Source organism: Salvia splendens, chromosome 4 (genome assembly GCF_004379255.2).
Source record: "Salvia splendens isolate huo1 chromosome 4, SspV2, whole genome shotgun sequence".
In the NCBI taxonomy this organism is placed as follows: domain Eukaryota; kingdom Viridiplantae; phylum Streptophyta; class Magnoliopsida; order Lamiales; family Lamiaceae; genus Salvia; species Salvia splendens.
In genome coordinates, this window is record NC_056035.1 from 15135011 (window position 1) to 15157430 (window position 22420).

General features: G+C 37.3%; 2 protein-coding genes across 3 annotated transcripts; one reads left to right on the forward strand and one right to left on the reverse strand.

Moving 5' to 3' along the window:
• Window positions 1–843: 843 nt before the first annotated feature.
• LOC121801179 (zinc finger CCCH domain-containing protein 12-like) lies at window positions 844–3181 on the forward strand. Its single transcript, XM_042200626.1, has 2 exons — window positions 844–2325; window positions 2642–3181. The coding sequence occupies exons 1-2, from the start codon at window positions 1533–1535 to the stop codon at window positions 2893–2895; spliced, it is 1047 nt and encodes a 348-aa protein (XP_042056560.1). The 5' UTR covers window positions 844–1532; the 3' UTR covers window positions 2896–3181.
• Window positions 3182–3519: 338 nt separating this feature from the next.
• Window positions 3520–15095, reverse strand: LOC121798780 (mediator of RNA polymerase II transcription subunit 12-like). 2 transcript variants are annotated; one of them, XM_042197958.1, is made up of 13 exons: window positions 14732–15095; window positions 13711–13906; window positions 12676–12735; window positions 12325–12430; window positions 12146–12214; window positions 11973–12026; window positions 11693–11800; window positions 10918–11067; window positions 10467–10814; window positions 8085–10345; window positions 5194–7797; window positions 4534–4858; window positions 3520–4404 (listed from the first exon to the last, which is right to left on the reverse strand). In XM_042197958.1, exons 2-13 carry the CDS (start codon window positions 13836–13838, stop codon window positions 3970–3972), a joined length of 6648 nt encoding a protein of 2215 aa, XP_042053892.1. In that variant the 5' UTR covers window positions 13839–13906; window positions 14732–15095; the 3' UTR covers window positions 3520–3969. The 2 variants fall into 2 exon arrangements, with proteins under 2 accessions (XP_042053892.1, XP_042053893.1); XM_042197959.1 differs by having other exon boundaries at window positions 13711–13974.
• Window positions 15096–22420: the final 7325 nt, after the last annotated feature.

Here is a 22420-nt window from a genome sequence, read left to right on the forward strand (position 1 = left end):
TGTATACTTTTGTGGGATAGAAAGCGTATTGAAACATTAATATCCCGCCTCAAACGCTAGTGCTACTTGAATAAACAAACAACTTTATCTTATGTGACTGAAAGTCACGATTCAAATCCAGTAACTCCAATTACATCGACTTACTTAAAACTCATCTATGAAGTATATACGAAAAAAACTTTATCTGTACTTTTAATTTATCTTTGCATATTAGAAAATATTGAGCAGTAGGAGTGTTACATTAGTACTTGGTCACGACATATGTACATTATTAATAAAAATGTACTTTGTGTCACCGACTAGGTCACTAACCAAGGTCGAAATGTCGTCGTTGATATATCATGCTTTTTGAATTGTGGCGGTTAACCAAGAAGCAAGACTATTTTCGTCATTTTTTATCTACTTTGGTGGTGTTTGGTTTCCTAGATAAAATAATATCAAGATATAATCCCGAGATTGGTTAATTATCTCATAATTATCCATCTAGGATTGAGTTGTGGGATTGAATCTCATGAGTCAAGCACATTACATATTTAATCTCGGGATACAATCTTGCAAACCGAACACCCCTTTAGGCATTACAAGAGTGTAGTTTGTAATTAGGCCGTTTGTCATGCACTATTTTGGTTCTTGTCACTGTAAAATTTGAATATGCTGTTAGTAGTACTATTTTGTAGTTTTGTTTGATGCAATGTGTTGGGAGAGGGAGAGGGAGAGGGAGAGGGATGGATTGTAAATTGTATGGATTATTGCACCATACTTGTAGTCAATCAAGTCCAAATAAGTCTAGATAGATTGTACACATTACTCTATATATTAACACACTATACCTAGTGACCAAATAAGTGTAGATAAGAGAGAGATAAAGATGGATGAATCGTCAAACAATTTGTTTCCAGATAAGAGAGAAGCGATATGAATCATAAAGTTTACGCGGATTATGGTAGTAGATAGATAAGTTTAGATAAATCATTTCTATCTCCAAGTACAGATAAGTCTAGATAAATCATTTCTATCTCTAACATTTCCATGTTTCGTATCAGAATTTATGAGAGGGGAATTGTGTGCAGTTTCATCAAATTTGTCTGATTAGTTCCCCAGTTAGTTCGTCCAACTGTCTGATCAAATCTTTAACTACTCAATAAACTTACCTGAAAAAACTCACGATCTACTATCTACATTCTACACAACCAACTACTTCTTCATATTTGTAGCTTCAGCCTTCCGCATCCAAGATCTCGACACCACTTTCAATTTTGGTGAGAAATCCTCATAGTTACACTTTCATCTTGATATAGAGGTAATCAAATTAGAGTAGTTTAAAAGATTTCCTGCAGTTTCTAGCTAAAGTTTGTATTTTTTATCCAATTTTGTGCAAAGGAATGTAAGATTAGGGTTTCTTTAGTGTTTCAATTTGATTAGCAATAATTCTCTTGTTTGGTTCCAAGAAAGGTTAGGGTTTCGATATAGCATTTGTTGATGTAAGTTAATTCATTCATTTGGGGATATATTTGTTTTTGATTTTCTTGGAAATGGCTTATCGTCGTGAGAATCGAGTATCTAGTGGCGATGTGGTTCATGTTCTATCTGGGAGCTCTCGGAATCCTGTCAATGAGAGTTGGGAATCCGATCAAGCAGTTTGGGCCACGGAGGATGACTATGGGATGTGGAATGGAGAAGCCTCTTTTGACACCAATTCAAACTCGAGCTACGATGGGGCTCGTGCAGGAAGTGAGCCACCGAGTAAGAGATCAAGGGGTTCCAATACGGGAGACGGGGCAGCTTCTAGCAGGTCGAAGGCCATTGGAAAGATGTTTTACAAAACTAAAATGTGTTGCAAATTCCGGGCTGGGACTTGTCCGTATGTCACCAATTGTAATTTCGCGCACAGTGTTGAGGAGCTCAGAAAGCCACCTGATAATTGGCAAGAAATTGTGGCCGCACATGAGGAGGAACGAGGATCTTCATCTGAACCGAGGGAGGAGTTTCAGATCCCGATTGTTGGGGTCAGTGATGAGACGCAGAGGTCTTATAAAGGAAGGCACTGCAAGAAGTTCTACACTGAGGAAGGATGTCCTTATGGGGAGAACTGCACTTTCCTTCATGATGAGCAGTCCAAGGCCCGAGAAAGTGTGGCTATAAGCTTGGGCCCTGGCAGTGGCAATGCCAATGCCAATGGCAATGGTGGTGGCAGTGGATATGGAGGCAGTGTGAGTGGACCAACCTTGAAGCCTTCGAATTGGAAAACGAGGATTTGTAACAAATGGGAGCTTACTGGATACTGCCCTTTTGGAAGCAAATGCCACTTTGCTCATGGTGTTGCAGGTATAGCGCTTCGTTATGTTGCAATTTTTGAATGCGTTTTATCTCTGTTGCATTTAGAAGCTATAGCATCAATAGGGAAAAGGATATCATTACACATTCCTTTATTTGGTCGAGCTTGCTGTTTTAACCATATAAAAGACCGTTACAGTTTTATGTACCATCTCGAATAAAAATCTCGATTTTGAATGCTAATGTGCTGGTTTCACAAAAGTTTTGATAACGCTGTGATTAATGGTTTCGTGCTTGTGCTGTTTACTTTTATTCTTGCTTCACAATGTTTTTTCTCTGATAAGCTACAAATTCTTGTGAAAAACAGAACTACACAACTACAGTGGCGGGCCAACTGACTTGGAAGCTAAAAATCTGTCAACTCCCGATGCCAAACAACCGGTGAGAACACCAGCTGATAGTTTCATTGCAGCTCTTCCTCACACCGAAGGCTATCATATGGGAATCCGGCCCCAGAGACTGTCCAGCACGATACAGAGAAGTGGACTGAGACCTAATCAGAAATGGAAAGGCCCAGATAAGATTAGCAAGATATATGGTGACTGGATCGATGACCTCTAGTGGACAGATGGTGGTTTCTTCACTTAATAAAGGTGGTAATAGAAGAAACGAGCGGCTGTGTCGCATCTTTGTTGTTGTATCGGATGTTACTCTGTAGAATAAGAAGAGCATGGGTGGGGTGTTCGTCCGTCGCTGACTGGATGTCCTTCTTGCCGGTTTTTGTATTTTGTAACATTTTTCCCTTTCTTACCGTAACAAAATTTGTTTCTGAACATGTGTATTTGTTGGAAATTTTCCATATGCTTGTCTGGAAATAGATTTTGAGTCAAGTTTTTCGTAGATAAAATGGTGTTGTAGACTCCATATTAGAATTTAACGGAAGACTATTCAATGTAGTCTCTTACTATAAGCCAAAGTCACCAAACCTATGTCCAAAATTGAGAGATTTTAGAAAAATAGATCAAATTCGCTAACCTTTTAAAATTTGTGATTGAGATTAAATTCGCTGAGTTGCTGACTTTTCAAAATATGAAATCTAGACATGCAATTTTTTTAGAATAAGGATGTTCGAGTTTTTCTCGTTTGAACATGTCAAAATATTTGATAAATTACGAAAGGTTTAGAAGTATCATGATAGTATAAATGATTAAAGGTAAAAACAAGCAAGAGGCAAGCGTAGGGGGATTACATGGTGAACAAAAATCGCCACATAATGATAATCGAAGACCATAATATTTGTGACAAAATATCGCTGAGCATCAAAGAAGCTACAACCCTCATTTCACTTACATTCAACTCAGCTCCCGACGACAAAAGAAAAAGGGAAAAAATATATTGTATCTATATACAACTATGGAAATGCACCATCCTGAACTTTGGAACAATCAAAAGGTGTTAGTGGTGAGCAGGGTCCCAGATCGCTCGCGCGTACCAGAGGAAGCCGGGTAGAAAATTTTGTCTTTGAACCGACTCGACTGCCAAGGCACCTGTAAAGAATGAGTCTCCGGAGCAGTCTCCTCGCCTCCCTCCCGTCTCCTCGGAGGTATTAACAACTGGAGATATGCGAGATTAGACCATCCAGGACACAACCTACATGAAAAAATTTCAATCCAAAAGTGTAGGCCGTGCTTCGCATCAGCTGTCCTCATCTACTGCACCAATGTACGTGAGGTCCGTCCGCCTAACCCTAACGGCTCCCTTTAGCAAGAAGGACGCCTTGAAATTAGCATGCTCGCTGTTGCCGATGCCTGCAGAGCTGGGCGAGGGCTGGCCCACCCCAGTGCCATCTTCCAGAAGGGTCCACGGGTCGATCTCCGTGTCAAGGTCCGCTTGCGACATCTGTGACTTTGTTTTCATGTTGGTGCGCCCCGTATTCCTCTGAGGGAGGTTTGAGTTGCAGGGGTTTAACACTGTCACCAGGTTGCTCGGTTGGAGACAGGCAAGGGCAGTATGTGGTACAGACGGAGGCTGGCACAAGAGTGAAGATCGAGCAGGTGGTGTTAGAATTGGCAACGCGCTTTGAATTCGCCACCGGATTGTCTTGGGCAGTTCCATGCGATCCAAGTCATTCTGCATATTAACGGCAAGATCTTGATATGAGGAAGAAAAGAAATTGAACTGCTATACACATTTCCCCCCTCCAAACGATGATAATATGGATTTCGAAAGAAATATGGAGTTTGCAAATGTCAAACAAACCTGCAGGCTTTCTGCAACTTCCCGATCGAAAGCAGCGTAGTCCTTGCTGGACTCAGTTAGCTTGGATTCGGATTTCAGTTTCAACCAGCTTGGCTGGTAACTGCTCAGCAGCACATGCAGCACGAGCAACAAACAATCAAAAAGGCTTTCACCACACAGAAATGTTGTAGATGTATAACTCTCCATAAGAGATCCTGCATCCCTATTGGAAGAAGTCAGTGCAGTATTTACATAGAGGGAGCCATCTTCGTGCACGACCCTGCTTCCGAGAAGACGTAAAATCACTGAAGCAAGAGCGTATCTCATATTACGGCTTGAAGGCTCCCTGCAAAAGTAACATATTATTGTAGCCAAAATAAGTAAAATGTGCCTTAATTATTCATAAGAATAGGATAGTCAAATATCCACATACACCTGTAAATACTACTACTTATAAACTATCATGCTGATGCTAGAATGAAAGCCAGCATACAATACACAAACCAAACAAAAATGGTTGTTCGTGTCAAATACAGTAACACAGAGAAAGTGGAATGAATGAAAAGTTCATTCATTCAAAAACAAATGAAAAGTTCATTCATTCAAAAACAAATGAAAAGTTCATTCATGACATAGATGTTGAACCACACTATAAGTCAACGACTTTTAAAGTAAAATTACCTATCTCCACAAATAATAGGGAGTAATCTCAGCAGGAACTGCAAACGCAAAGTCATGGAGGCTCGCAGTGCTGCAGGAGAAGGTGGAACAGTCTCAGCCGATACAGTAGATTGTCTTGGTATCCCAGGACTGCTGCTTTTCGCACTCTTGCGGCTGCCACTTTTATTGGCAGGACTTCCAATCGCAGGGGAGGGGGTTGCTGCAGACTTGCCACCTCCACGAGTGACTGTATTTATTTGTTGTTCGATGTTGCTCATCTGCTTGATCATTTCACTTGCAAAACTATTACGTAAGTCATCAGAGCCTTGATCCACACAAGGAAGGATCAATTCAATCAGAGCTCTCTCTGTCAGATGCTGCTGATTCACAACCAACCCTTCAACAACCGAGAGGCCATGCCCTTTCGCAGAATTGTTAGCATCAGCCCCTTCATCAACAACTTCGCCTTCCTCAAGGGCACCAGCTTCGGATTTCAATCTCTCACCTTTACTACTCACTGATTTGGTATCAGCATGCAACCATCCCCATGGCTTCCAGTATTGAGGCTTAACAGACAGTTCTTTGATGTCGGCAGCAATATTCATAACTTTCTGCCAAATTGTTTTCTTGCCATACAGGACTTCTGCACCTCTGAGCAACCATTTTGCTTGCGACAGCATTGAATCCTCGAGCGACTTCCCCAATAGATGAACAGCTTCAGAGAATAAGGGAGCAGCATCTGGCCTGACAAGTAATCTGGTTAGGATTATTTGGACAAAGTTACTCTCATTCTCCGAAGCAGTATTTTTATCGGGATGGGGTGAGAGAGATCTTATTGCATCAGTCAAGGAGATCTCGTTTTCCATAATCTTTTCATTAACAGCCTGTTCATTTAGGAGGAGCCTAAGCTCAATCCACTGCCAATGAAACTTGGCAGGTTGCAGGGTATCCAAAACATTTACAAGCCTATACATAAGCTTTTTCAGATTTTCTGCACATTGTTTTTTTATTTCACCTTGACCAGAGATCCAATTTCCCACGTCCAATCTGATTACAGGTTCTGGAATTTTGCCATCTATGAATGCATCTAGAAAAAGCCTAGAACGAAGAGGGGCCAAAGTAGCAGCTTTTAATTTGCTTTCTGTACCAATAGATTGCAGCATTGATACAAATTCTGAATCAAGAGTATCTGCGGCAATGAGATCATATAGCCCATGAGCTTTGCGGAAACATATCTCACGGAAGGGCAAGTGCTTTATGGCATCACCTATAGCTGCAGTCAGTGATTGAGACAACTGATGTGAATCTTCTCGTGCTCCAACACTAGCATCAAGCATAGGCTTCCATATCACAAAGGCAAATATAGAATAGGCTGGTGGAAAAACCAAGTCCAGAGACAGCATTCGCTGCATTCTCGAGAGAGTTACAACTGAAGCTTCACCCAAGAGTTCCACAATAAGTCCATCACATACTGTTCTGCAGTTCCCTACAAGAACCCTGAACCAGATCACAGAAACTTCAATCATGCTGTCAATCTTCGAAACTCCCAATGATCGTGCATTTCCGTTCATGTTAGTTTTCAGACTCCTTGCAAACTGCATTAGATCCAGGCCCTCTTTAATCCTAAATAGGGTAACCATTCTATCCAGGCTAGCAACTCCCTGAAGAATTGCCCCAACAACTAGTGCAGATACAGCTGTTGTTCTAGCTGCTCTCCCAAGAGCTGCTTTACTGGAGAGATCATTAGGTAAATTTGCATTGAAGTCGAGGGATTCCGGAGACATTTGAAACTGGCTGCGAGGTGCCTTTCCAGGTGCATAAGTTTGCATGAGTGCGGAAGAAGCTTCTGTTGCAAGAGCGACCTCAAAGACTCGGCTCTGACGTTCTCCAAGTGCTTCCTTTAATATACATAGACAGGTTATATGAACACGTAAAATGCACCTTGCAAACTTTAGGGATCCAAAAGAGGAAGGGACACTTGAGCTATTACTGCTGGCAGATAAATCAGGAATTCTGCCAATTACTTGTCCAACATTATTAACAATAGCAGCAATTGCCGAAGAAACCAGTGAAGGATCTCCTTCCTGTGCAGCCCCACCAGTTTGTCTCATGCAGTCAATCAATCCCTGCACAATTTTTTGAGCTAACGGATAGCAATCTTCCCACTTCTCCAAACTTGGGAATTTATTTGTTCCAGCACCATAAGGCTTTCTATCTTTGTTGAAGAAATACTGAAAAGCTTCTTCCACATGTTTGTTAACTATTTCTTTCATACTCAAACCCACTCTAGAAACCCGTGCTGCACCTGTTATCTTTTGACGGAAATAATCATCAAGATCTTCCACTCCATTTGGAACACCAAGGGTAAAGCCAAAGTCCCCTTCTGAGGACTTTGCCGAGTCTATTTCAGAACTCTGTCGCTTATCACATGTGGATTTGAAGTTCTTTTCCCATTCAACGACACTGGTTACATTGCTGTACTTCTTTAGAATTTGGCGGGCATAAACTAAGGCAGGTGACGCAGAAACCACCCTACCTTTAGATGCCAAAAATGTGGCAGCACGATGCATTGTGGCAGACAGTGTCTCAGGAATAAGGTCAGCTGCAACAATTATGTGTTCATAACTGAAACAGAAAAAATAAGATGTGTGAGAAAATATTAAGGATCAACAGAATGCAGTAATTTTATGAGAGAAATATGGAGTATATAATTATATATATGCAGTGCCTTCCTCAGGGGAGTACAAAAACATGCTCTTCAGAAGCAAGCATATTAATTTTTAATATACACCACGGTTAAGTGCAACCATTGCAAGAATAATCGATGAGATTCTAGTGAGGGACAAGTGAGACCCCAAACAATTTCCACAAATGATATGACAAAACACTGAAGATTGACTTGAAGAGCATACCTACGAATGAATGACAGAAGAAATGCTTCCCCAATGTTATAGACATCGTTATCTGCATTTCTAGGAAGCATCATGATACTCCTACTGAGGATAGCAGTACCAGGATTATTAGGAATTTTTGGCAACAACCAAAGAAGAAACCTCGTTGCGGAGGTGTATTCATGACAAACATCCATTAAATATATAATTGCTGACAGTTCATCTTCACCAAGCCTCCAGCATGTGGAGCTTCGACCATCATTAGCAGGAAGTGTTCTACCATATTGGCCAACCTTAGGCACAGTCCTTTCAGCCTCTTCAATTAGGTGCTTAACCGCATCTATCATCCATACAATCAGCTTCCTCTTCTCTACAAACCGCATCGGCTTCAGAAGCTTTCCAATTGAAACAATATCTCCAGAGGACGGTTTTCTTGCCACATCTACTGATTTTATGATGTCATCAGAAACACTTCTGTGGTGCGGGCACCCTATCCTACTTTCGCATACATGGCTCGTAGATGCTCCCTGACTACCTTCAATTCGAGCAGCATCTAATTGTGCAAGACTTTGAGTTTTCCGGACTGATTTCTGCCTGCTCCTCGAGGTCTGCTTGGTAGGCTTAGGAGGTGGTTCTGCTTTATATGATTCCATATATTGGACCCCCTTTTTTATCCACCATATGTCTTCATCGTCTGCTGGATTTGACTGCAGGATTGAGCTCATTTCTTCACTTAATTTTTGTCTCTTCGCTCTTCTGCATTCTTCGCACCCAGATGTTTCTTCAGTGCCATCAGCTCTATTATAGACCCCGCCAGGTCTCTTGGTGCTCACTTGAGATTCATCAACTCCAGCATCAGCGGTTGAAGAAGGATTGGGAAATTGCAACAGTGATGAAATTGAAGCTTTTAACTCCTCAAGCTTGAAATCCAAGTCGGCATCTGTTGATGATTTTGAAGTTGCCTGAAAATACCACTGATCAACAGAAGATGGGGAGCCATTTCCATTTTCAGACATGTGGAAATACTTTTTCTTTGTCGCATTTCTTGCACCAGGAGTAAATTTACTGGCTCCTAGCAACCCATCAAGTAGCAAACGGCGTTCATTAGAGTAAACATTCATTGCTTCCAAAAGAATTGGTGGTTCAACAAGCTGGGCTTCCTCCATAGCATCACGAATGTAGGGAGCAGGCAACTGCTTCAAGAGTTTGTAATGTCTCTTACGCTTTTCCAGGTTAGCCATAGGTCCAGTGCCATCCATGATTCCACTTACAATCAGCTGTCTGCCATATGCCAAAGGATTAAAAATGCCAGATCGCATCAACTCTCTTACTAGAAGTTGCACTCTTGTAAAACCTTCCCTGTTATGCACCTCATGTTGATCGATCCAACATACAATAACATCATGCAAAAGGCTTGGACTCTCAAAAATATCTAAAAGATCTTTGTTTCTCGGCTTTGAACTGTACAAGGTTTCCATCTTCAGTTTTAGAAGTCGTATTGCTATAAATATATGAGAGAAATCTCTTCTACCAGTAAACTTAAGACCTTGGGGAGGTGCAGCACGAAAATCCCTAAATTCACAAGTAGCCCATTCACAAATTAGGAAAATGGAGCAAAGTAATGATGGTGTCACCTTACCAATATGCTTAAGTGATGTAAGTAAACAGGGACACACTTCAGCACTCCAACGCTCAGTATAAATCTCATCCCATGTATTTTCTAAGAGCAAGTTGCAAGAAACTCCTACATCCCCATGCATGAGAGATTGGTCCAACACCTGCAAGGCTTTTGCTACATTGTGACCAGGACGATTGGGTTTGGCAGCTCTTGAAAGAGTATCTGAACGTTTCTGAATTGATGAAACAACACTTTGAAATGAAAAGGAGTCAGCTTGAACATCATGGTTTTTATCCCTAAGTACACCGGATACTTCAATTTGACCACCCTTAACTTTCTTAGCATCCTCAGCCATTTTAGATAAGAAACTTCCATCATTTACTACATGACTTGTTACACATGCTGGCAAGGGAAAACAGTCCAAAGCCACAAAAGTATCAGGCACAGCTAGTACCAAATACCGAAGCATCTCAACAACAGCAGCAGTAGTATATGCACGTCGAGAATTATCAACAAGATCAGAACCACCAGGAGAAGGCTCTTGTATGAACCGAACAGCAATCCTCACTAGTGTACGCACATAAGTCTGAGATGAAACAACTGTTTCTATGACACCATATATAATGGGCAATAGCAACTGGGTAACACTGAGCAATTCTTTTTCCTGTAGTGCCATGATTTCATGGGTTGGAATGTTAAAGGATAACACAATCATCAGAACAAATTGTAGATAGCTAATCTCTTGCATCCAGAAAATAAAGAGGTAGATGAAAGAAGATCAGTACCTGGAGCTGATTAAGAACCCAATCAATAATGAGAGAAGGAATGACTAGTCCTTCAGCATGGTGCCAATGAATAATTCTCACCACATACCACCACTTATTATACAGCAAAGGTTCCTCACCATCTACAAGAGATGAATATGAATCACCCTTTTGTTGCACTGAACCAGCAAAGATCATTTGTGAAGACCGATCCCGCGCATACGATGCTGAATGAGTATTGTTTCTTGTAAGAAATTCATCAAATAGACACTGCAAGTACTCTATAATATCTTTCGTCCATTGCTCTGAACGTGAAATTTGAGTTTTTTCATGATACCCAGATGATGTATTAGAGGAGGCCGTACGAACCTGACAGAAAAAATAAGATCACTAATCCCAAACGTGAGGACAGAAAATCATCCTTTCTTTAAAAAGGATTAATCCACTTCTTCTCTTAGCTGGATATCCATACCTGATTAAGATAAGTTACTTTGACAAACCATGTTGCTCTTAACAATGGAACATTATTTCTAATAAGAACTTCAAATGGAGACTTCCTCCGATAGCCAGGGGGAACATGGTCAGCCAATGACCGCAATCTTTTATGTGGTTGTGATAAACCCTGGAGAGAAGCTCAAAAACAAATCATCATTCTGGTTGCTTTTACCACTATAGAATATCATTACACTAATGAACATCAAATGCCATCAAGAAAATTTTCCACGTTCATTGTGAGTTGTGACATTTCCTTCATATTGCATCATAATAGTTACACTAATACAACTGCATGAACAACTTTATAGAAGCTATAAGGAACCAAACATAAAAAAAAGTCTTCACTTGTCAAACTTATAATGTTGAACATCTTGGCTGCTCACTTTTAGGAATATTCATCATAATACATGGATCGCCTAGTTGAATACAATGAAAAGGCAAGCCGGAAATTGAAATTCGGGGACATTCAGCATAACTTTTAACTACGGTTGTGCAGCAATAATCCAACCTATGGTAATGCATTTTGTAGTCCAATTCAACAACTGAAAGAATGTTATATAAATGAAGATAGGGGGGGCATATAACAACCTAGTTCAGAAATCAATCCTGACACAATTCACAAACCAAGTAAGGTGCATCCTTTATGAAAATATGCACGACCTAGATCTTGAAGGAAATTCATTATATCATGGATGAGCTTTAGAAGTCAACTATCAACTTCATGAAATTTGCATGAAACTAAAAAGACATGCCTCAATCCACTTCCTCCTGAACTCTTCTCCACATGGTCTTTGTTCAGGGAATATACCAGGCTTGGTCAGTAGAGTACCAGAAAGTGGCACTCCATAAACTTGACCTGCCTGCAAATAGAGGATATTTGTTATTTTCAAATCTTGTCATTGGTATCCAGAACGCATAACCATAACTAATTCTTGTCTGCAGTAACAGAAGATGGCGAAATTGATCTATTTACAAGTAAACGGATAGTGTTATTTTTTCATTATCTAAGATGAGCAAAGAAGAACACAGCACCTTTCGCTTTTGGGCACGAGACTCATTAATTGCTCTATGGCATTTTCGGATTGCCTGCAAGTGAATTTCGATTTAATTTATTAGCTTCATTCATACCAAAAAGCAAGCATTAGAAATTCTCTATTTTCTTAGGAAAACAAGGAGAAGGTTCATGGTCAAATTTTACTGCACACCTCTTTGCACTTGGCAATAGTTGGATTGTTGAAAAACTGAACCTGAGATAAGAGGATCTCTCTGGATTCCTGAGTTAAATTTGGTCATATAATGTGTAAGTAACAAATGCAAAAGAGGTATGAAAAGAGACTAGGAGAGTCATATGCTAGGTACATACAGAAAGATATGTAAAGACTACCTCAAGTCCTTCAACAGTCTCTCTGTAACCAGATTGCACATACTCCCTCGTAAGTGTCTCTTCAGGGCAATTAGGAGTCTGTGGGTGAAAATCAGGTGGCCCAACTCTGTAACCATAAAGTACAGCTGGGTTGAGGAAAGGGTGATAGTGATTGTAAAATAAAATTCAGGACCAATCTGGGATATCAAGATATTATTTAGATGGCTCTGAGTTTCTGACACTATAGTCTGTAAGGAATGGAGGAGAGAGGAAAATAACAATAACCTCTTGTCCTGAGGACCTCTAAGGCCCACCAAATGAAGAATGTAGTCCGCCAAATATTAAAAAATAAAGAGGAGATACTGAAATTACCTGGAGTTTAGTGATTCCTTATCACACCTCAATTTGTATTGATTTGGTTGTGCAGAACGTCTGGGAGAGAGAACAAGGTAAATAGACCAGTTAGGAATTAAATGCTTCAATGGTTTGATAAAAGAGATACACATACTGCATTTTGGTGGAAGTGATTGGACTCTCAAGTTGGATTTAATTGCATAGCTTATGTACAATAACTAAAAAGACCAATATAAAAAGTATGCTAAAGAGCTAGCAGCCTCGACATATCAATTAAAAGAAACAATATCTAAAGGGTGAGAAGAGAAACAGAATCATCCAAGAACCAGAATACCATTTCCAATCAGAATAAAGAAAATAAATGCTACAACAAGAAAGGGGGCAGCATTGCATAGTACATGTATGATACCATAAAGCCCATCTCAAATCAGTAGTATTGCACCCTAAAAGTCCCAAACTGAGAAAAATGGCAACTTAAAGCCTTCCATATGAACTGATGTTAATATGCAAAAATGACCATCTCAAATCAGTAGTATAGCACCCAACGTCCCAATGTTATTATGCAAGATTAAAAACCTTATGAAATAGGATGTTTTAACTACTAATATTTCATCAACGCAGTACCCTAGCATTAATTCATTTCCAATAAACCATAACTGTTCTTACATATCAAGTAAAACAATTTATACCATTGTGTTTTAATTTGGAAAAGTTTTCATTTCAATACAGTTCTCCATGTCAGATACAGTTTCATCAGAATATTTGATCTAGAATAATGTTAAATCAGATCAAGGATTTATCTTTCACAATTCATGAGCATGGAGTAAACTCCTGCATTATAGGAACCTTTTGAAGGAAAACGAAAACTTACTAAATCTGATGTGAAAAAACAAGAATAATGTTAATAGATCACAAAAGAAACCTACTACTTATTAAGGGGAAAAGATTATCCATGAGAACATCAGAATCCTTTTTAGTGACAGAAAATTGATCTACTAGCCCAGTATTATTATTATAGAATTTTTAACATGCTACATGCAAGTGGATAACTACCTTGAATTTATTGAGAAGTTAGAAGGTAAAGTTGATGGATCAGCACGGGATGCATCCCTCGACTGTATCCCGGATATTGCATTGTTATTTAGCGCACTAGTGCAGCTGCCAGCATGATACCTTTGCATCTCTTCCAACAATCATCCGCATGCTGCCACCAGCATTGAGCAGCAAAAGGAAATGTATGCTTGCCAACCTACCGGAGCAAACCGGAGCAATTTATTCAGGGATTGCCATAATCCATGTAAAATAGCCAGTTTAATTCTACAAGACATAATAGATCAGGTAAATAAGAAAAGTTCTATCTGACATGACAATTAAATGTATAGTATTATTTATTAAAAACACATTTGTGTGTAGATACTAGTTTAGTACGTATTGTTACAAGACATGAAAATTGTACCCAAAAGAGCGTGACAGATCGTAGACCATCAAAAAGTATAGCAATGCAATGAATATGGTTCGTTTCACCACTAATTTTGACATAAGAGTAGCATCATTAAGATAAATTGTAGGAAAATATAAAGCAGCACAAAGACTGATGACATCAAACGTGTGGAGGGTTGCTTGTGTAATAAAAGTAAATCATATTTTCCAACTCGTGAATAATGATACAAGGATGACATAAAACAATTGGTCTTATACACATTAACCCAACTTTGTGCATTACATCCCTCATTCTTCAATCTTGATTTAACCTCCATGATCCCATCCCGCCCAAAACAAAATGCCAATAATTAATCAATCCCTTGCTTAATCATTCAAACCCTTAATAATCACAGCAATACCATCAAACAACAATTGAAGAACTTGGCGTCAGCAGCTTCAACATATCAAACTCAATCGCCCCAACAGCTCATACACCAGATATTTATACTAAATCAACACTCAACTAAACTAGCAAATAACTCGAAATGAGCTGCCCAATTGCCAATGATGCAACGAACCAAGAAGCACATAGTTACAAAAGAACATTTATATAACGTTCCCAAAAGTGAACGAGATCAGGATCAAAGCATACCTGATAAAAACAAAGTAAGAAATCCTAACACTAATCGAATCCCAAAATCCAGCGAGTAACGTCTGCCAAAAATTGGGAGTTGAGGACTTAAACTAGGGTTCAAAGGAGCAAATAGCAAAAGTTAGGGTTTTTCACATATAACTTAAATCACGAACTGTAGAGAGAGAAATTGCGGAAATGGAGGGGAAGATGAGAGATTTCGAGTATCGATAACAGGAGGTTTACTACCAGATTAGGGATTTGAAATCGTGTTGGAGGAATCAAAATCAGGGGAATTCTAGATTACTTACGTGTTGTTTTATTTATCTATACGTATTGATGTATCTATAGGTTGCAAGATACAGAAAGAGAAAGTTTAGTGCTAAATTTGCACTTGGATTGGAGGAGTACTTTTTTAGACAAGAAAACGGAAGTAAATAAAACTATACTACAAAATGTATTAATTATTTGCAAATGTATTTAAATTAGGAAAATTTCTCCAAAGAGTCGGAAACTATGATTTATTTTCATCACCTCAATTAAAGATTGGCACTCGATGTGGATATTGGCATTTAGTGATTTCAACTTTTTAATCAGTTGGCTTTATTTTGCTGATTCTACGGGTATAGAACTAAAAGTAACCAACGAAAAACAATTTTTTACATGCTTACTGCACTTGATTTACCTATAAATTTAATTTACGATATTATATGCAATTGTGATAGTCTTTAGTCTATTAATCGAGTAATGGAGTAGTGTATATTTTGTATTTTGGATGTTCAATATTTGAATATGATATATGTAATCTTACGTATTTGTAAGATTGTTTTATGGTAAAAGAATTTGTGATTTGAAGCAAATTGTTATTATGATGTGGTGAATACATTATATACCATTATCACTGGTAGCAAGTATTAAGTAAATATTTTACTTACAATGTTCTGACATTAAGTTTCGATAGTATACTATGTTTTATATTGCAAAATTTTATTATCCGTACTAATAAAATTAAAATGTTAATCAATTTTAATGTTAAAATTGTTTAAAATATGTTTTAAAATGTGATCAAAGTTGCAAGATATTAGTATAAGTTTTATGGGGTATTTTTTTGCTCAAACTGGGACTTTGGTAATTCAGTTGATAGATTATAAACTCATTTCAAATCTGAAAATAAAAGTGTAGTACTACTCCTATTAACTTGCAAGTGCTCCACTAACCCGTGGTAATTATATATAGTTATTAGTCAAATGCAAAACATTGTTAATAAACGTGTGATAAACATTGATAGTTTGATACTACTATAAACCATCATTGATGCTAAATCGTGAATCATGAACCTTCAGTTATAAACTGTATTATAACTCCTCCAACTAAATCGTTCACAATAACTATTATACAAAATTATTTGATTTATTTTTACAATCATAATTGTAACAATGATTATAATTGTGTTGTAGTTTTCTTTTATTATCTTCAATGCAATATAACCATCGAGAACAACTCTAAAGGAGTGATATGAATTTTAAAATTTTATGTTGTTATTTTTTATTTAATTACTAATTAATTATTTTTCGGATTCATTGTCCGGTAGTATAATGGAGGCTATCGTGATGCCGACTCCGACGACTGATTATAACACAGAAGTAAAAGATTTATTCATTCAAAGCTTGAACTCAATTGTTATATTGCAATGAATATTTGAAGGGAAATTGTAGTGAGTTTTCACTTTTGCTCGGCGTTGTTGATTGCTTCTTCTTTCCATGCAAGTTCATGCATCGTTGTGTATCTTTATCTTCATGTGCTACCAATTTTAAAGACATGATAAACGACAAAAATAAGGTAAATGTTACTCCCTGTCCCATTTTAGAAGCCCAATTTTTCATTTTAGTTTATCACACATTAACAATCTTAATTAGAATATTCCATAAATGGTAGTAATAAGTTTCTCATTCCACTAATCTTATTCTACTCATATTTTATTATAAAATTAATACTCACTCGTCAAGAAAATAGTCTCATTTGTGGATAACACATATTTTAATGAGAAATAGATAAAGTATGAGAGAAGGAGAAAAAATGGGTTAAATAAAGAGATAGAAAGATAAAATAGATAAATTATGAGACGAGTGAAATGAGAAAAAATGAATAAAGGCTAATTTCATGCATAGGTCTAGGGCTTTAATTCGTGAAATTTTTGGGTCTAACGCACGTTTTAAGCCAGGTGTGTGAAGATTTTTCGCTAGGTCCAGGAAAGGAGGAGGACAGTTGCGTGGACCTAGGAAATAGGCGCATGAGTGGACATTATGCGAAAAATTGCTTGACGGAGGAGGCCTCGGAGTTGAAGGGTAGAATAGAGATTTCTACGAAGACTCTAGAAGGCTATGTCCGCATCTATAAAAGGGAGAAGCATGCACGCTGGAGGGACCTTCTCGGTTGGAGGCCTCGCTAACAGCCTGTAGCTTAGTTCACTTTTCACACACTTGGGTTCTTTTCGTGCGGAGATTCAGGGTCCGCACCGGGGTTCATATTTAGTTTACTTTGAAGCTATTGTGGGTTGTAACACTGTCCTTCTGTGGGGCGAAGAAACAATTTAATTTCTGCTTTCATACTTTCCTGATTTCGCCGAGCTTCGCTGTTCGAAGCTCGGAGCTCTATTTGTTTGTTTTGCCGAATATTCTCTAATTTTAATGCAAGTTTGATTTTCTGTTACGTTGATTTTCGGAATTTTGGAGTTGGATTGTTCGAGTTGGATGCGTTTCGCAGTTGTTTTCTGAATTTATGCAGGTTTGTAGTTGGATCTGGGTGATCGGAGTCTGTTTGTGGATAAATCGGAGGGTTGAGTTCGCTGGAGTTGTGGAGTTGTTTGTGGTTGTTTGAATTCGGAGTTGATCGGAGCAGATATGTGAAAACCGGAGTTATGGAGTCGGTTGTGTCTGTTGTTGGGTTCGGATCGCTTAGATCCGGAGTGGATTAAGCATCCGACGTGAATCTGAGCAAGATTGATTTAATTTCATGCCTAGTTTACGTGTTTTCATTTCATTTCGCCTAGTTTACGTAGATCTGATGTATTTCCGGTTCATAGCAAGTTTCCGGCATCCAAATCTTTATATTCTGTTCGAATCTAGATATATGCTCTGTTTTCTCCATTTGCGTGCTTGAATCGGTAAGGAAATTGCATGTCGTTGTTAGTTGGAGCATGAGTTTGTTATTTGCAACTTTAGCCGTACTTGCTATAATTGGAGTCATGGTCCCCGCTGTTTTATTCTCCCTGTCTAGTCTTAATTAGTTAGTCGTCTACTCCATCCAGGAAGCAAAATGTGTCTCTCAGTATTGAAGTCTGATTCTATTACATGTTCTGTGTCCTAGGTCTAGCATTTACATTTCGTGTCTAGGTCTAGAAGTAGTTAAAATTCTCAACCCTTTTCCGTGGCAGCAGCCGCTTGTTTCCAGAGTCTCTAAGCACTTCTTCACGAATCCATCTTCGTGGGATCGACCCCGCTTCCCTATACTAATTTATAGTAATCGGGTTGAGGGATTTAATATTTTTTTGAAGGGGAGTCGAGTGTGTCCAACGACAAAAATACTCTGTGTTCTCTTGAGTTCCTGGACCTGGTGATCCAGTGGATTTAAGGAGCGTGGTGTCTTGACCAAGCACTTGCATTAGTTTTCTCCGTGCACATTTGCTTACTCCGTAAGACACAAACACACAACGTGTTTATGCACACACCGAAGCCTTCAGTATGCGAGATAAACATTCCCTTTATAGAAACTAGTATCTCACCTGTGCTATGCACGGCAAAATATACTTTTCTTTAAATATATGTAAATTTGATTATTCAGTCTAATGATTTTATATTACATTATATAAAAGGTGTATGACATTGATAGCACCGTAATGCATTTCAAAAAAATATTTTCCACTTTAAGATTAAAATGCACTTTATCCTTTCCTCGATTAAGAGAATACAACCACTGAAAATGGAATACTAACCATTGAAAATGGATTCACAAATATGCTGGAATTGAACAATGAAACTTTCAATAAAAATTGTTTTCCACAAATCATTTCACTTACCCTCTTCCAACCATTCACTTCCCAATTATGACAATAACAAAAAAAAAAACTTTTTCACTTCTCCATATTTATGATTTGTATTAAATTATTTCAACTTAAAATTTTGTACATGTACTTAAGAGTATCATAATGACATTTTGGTTAATTTTTTAAAATATCCCTTTTATATATGTAGGGATGTATTCATTTCCTTTTCCTATATTTCCTCCTTTTTCCTTCTTAATATCAGTCATTAGATTAGAGAAATGGACGGTCAAGATCAACATTGGGTAATTATTCCCGTGTTGCATTATTTGTCCTATTTTGTGCATTATGAGGGTACAATAGTAATCTAATAATGGCTGGAAACCGCTACGAATAATGCACCACATGGTCACGAGTAATGCATATAATTGACTATATAATGCACAATATGTTAACTGCAATGCATACGAATAAGATGTACCATGTTATGATGTTTGGACACACGTTTCTTGTTTCCCCTAAGGGTTTAATAAGCTTAGGGGCTAGGGTATAGTACGTAGACACGTATGTAATCTTCACGTGGTAACGAGTAATGGATATAATTGACTATATAATGCACAATTTGTGAACTGCAATGCATACGAACAAGATGTGCTATGTTATGATGTTTGACACACGTTTCTTGTTTCCCCTAAGGGTTTAATAAGCTTAGGGGCTAGGGTATAGTACGTACGCATTAATAACAAATTATAAAACGATACGAATAATTCACCAAATTGTCACGAGTAATGGATGTTATTAACTATATAATGCACAATATGTGAACTAGAATGCATACGAATAAGATGTACCATGTTATGATGTTTGACACACGTTTCTTATTTCCCCTAAGGGTTTAATAAGCTTAGGGGCTAGGGTATAGTACGTAGACATTACTAAATGCACGCATGTAATCTTCAATCCGTTGATTAACCCATATACACAATACCTCTAATAATGCATAATATACTGAGATAATGACAATTAACAGCTACATAATGCACTACCTAAACCAAATAATGCACATACGTATATTCCAATAACAACAATTTGTTAGTAATGTCTACGTACTATACCATAGCCCCTAAGCTTATTAAACCCTTAGGGGAAACAAGAAACGTGTGTCAAATATCATAACATGGTACATCTTATTCGTATGCATTGCAGTTCACGTATTGTGCATTATATAGTTAATAACATCCATTACTCGTGACAATTTGGTGAATTATTCGTATCGTTTTATAATTTGTTATTAATGCGTACGTACTATACCCTAGCCCCTAAGCTTATTAAACCCTTAGGGGAAACAAGAAACGTGTGTCAAACATCATAACACAGCACATCTTGTTCGTATGCATTGCAGTTCACAAATTGTGCATTATATAGTCAATTATATCCATTACTCGTTACCATGTGAAGATTACATACGTGTCTACGTACTATACCCTAGCCCCTAAGCTTATTAAACCCTTAGGGGAAACAAGAAACGTGTGTCCAAACATCATAACATGGTACATCTTATTCGTATGCATTGCAGTTCACATATTGTGCATTATATAGTCAATTATATGCATTACTCGTGACCATGTGGTGCATTATTCGCAGATATCAAAATGAGGCAGTTACTTTTCCGTCAAATGTCAATAATAACCCTGTAACGCATACAACCACCTTCTATAATGCAACACGGAACCAGTTTTATAGAATCAATCTGATCTGTTGATGCCTTAGATCTAACGCGTAATATTAAGAAGGAAAAAGGATCTAAGATGTGAAAAGGAGAATAACGCTCCCCTATGTATGTATAGATCGATAAATGGCCCTTTTAAAAACTTTTCAATGGTTACGTCGTGATTAGAAGTAAGACCCTAATTCACATTAATGGTGTTTTAGTATTTAATTGTATATGTGTTTTTAATAATATGCTACTCTATCTGTTATAGAAATGTAAAAATGTTTCAATGAAATGTGATATATATAATTCAAAATTTATTTACTTTTATAATTTTAATTGTCTAATAAAAATGTGTGGTTTGTGATTCGTAGTTCTCATTTCATTCAATTAATCCACAACTTTAAAAATGATCTTTTATTTATATTATTTGCATGAACATTAATTTATTTTTATATTAATTAAAATTTAAAAAATTTAAGTAATATCTATATGGCATAAAAATAACATCAATAAATGTATATACAACAATAATTTAGTTTTATACAGTATAATAACAAATTAAATTAACTCACAAGTAAAAGAACTCGTATCATTATTTGGCAATAATCCTAAAATTAAATAAAGTATGTATATCAATTATTAAAAGTTTAAAACTATTATAAAAATAAAACAGCGTTCTTGATTCTGTTTTCTGTTCTACAACCCTCCGATTCTATGTACCATCGGATGTCTTGATTGTCGAGATTTTTTTCCTTTATTTTCCACCTCAAAACTCTCTTTTCTCAGTTAAACAATTTTCTCCTATAGAATCTCCACTTCGTCTTCTTTTTTAAATACAAAGTGACAGTAACAACCTATTCACAAATAGGATAGGAAAGTCTCGCTTCCTTCTTTATTGCTTTCGCAAATTATTGAAATTCCAGAGCTATCTCCTATTTCCGTGTGTACATGACAATTCCTCCATTACAAAAATATCCTACTCAAGTATTGGAAATTACATATATAGTATATTAATGATCAAATATTACTTTTTTGTGTACCACTTAATATAAGTGTAACGTGTACATATATATAAAATAATAAATTGTATGAAGATGAAGAATATATTGTGCATGTTTCGAGTTAGGATGTCAATATTTTCAGCCCTCTTACTGATAAAACATTGAGATAAAATTTTTGAATCGTGCACAAATAGTATAATAGTAGAAAAATGAGCAATAAATGAAATGAAAATTACAATGAATGCAATTAAGACAAATCGAACTATAAGTCAAGTCGAGAAAAACCCTCTATCAGCAAGAAAAATTACGTCGCATCTAGTGCTCTCGGATTGATGTATTGTTCAAAGATATAAAACGACTTCCTCCTAGTGTGTTGAAGCATCTCCAACCCGCTAGACACCGACAAACTTGATAAAGCTCCAAAAATCGAGTATGCTTTTGTTGTTGTGTAATTCATCTACAATTCTATGTCTTTTATAGCCATAAAACAAAGACATGGGAGGCCATAAAATTAATACACCATAAGCCACAAAAACGATGGTAATGGAATGGGAGTTACAAAAGAGGTGAAGAGGCAAAGACTTCCCATGACCCACTCACGTCCCATGTTTAAATTTTTTGTCTTAATTAATTTCTTTGAACGCTTTTGTTAGATGCCCAACAATATTCAAGAAATTCAAGAAAATTTATAGAGGAACACTTCACACGTATGCCAAATTAAATTAATCAAAGCCATATTTTTTAATAGTATTGCTAAATAGATTCTTTTTATTTACTATAGTAAAAAGATTTGTTTCATATTGATCTATATAAAAACCTTTTCATTTCTTTAATTATTAATAATAACAAAAACAATAAATAAATAAAAATAACTTTGAGAAACGACGATTGCTTCCCAGTCTCTTCAAAATCCCTTCCCATAATATATTTCTTCATCAAGTCCCTTCCCATAAAAA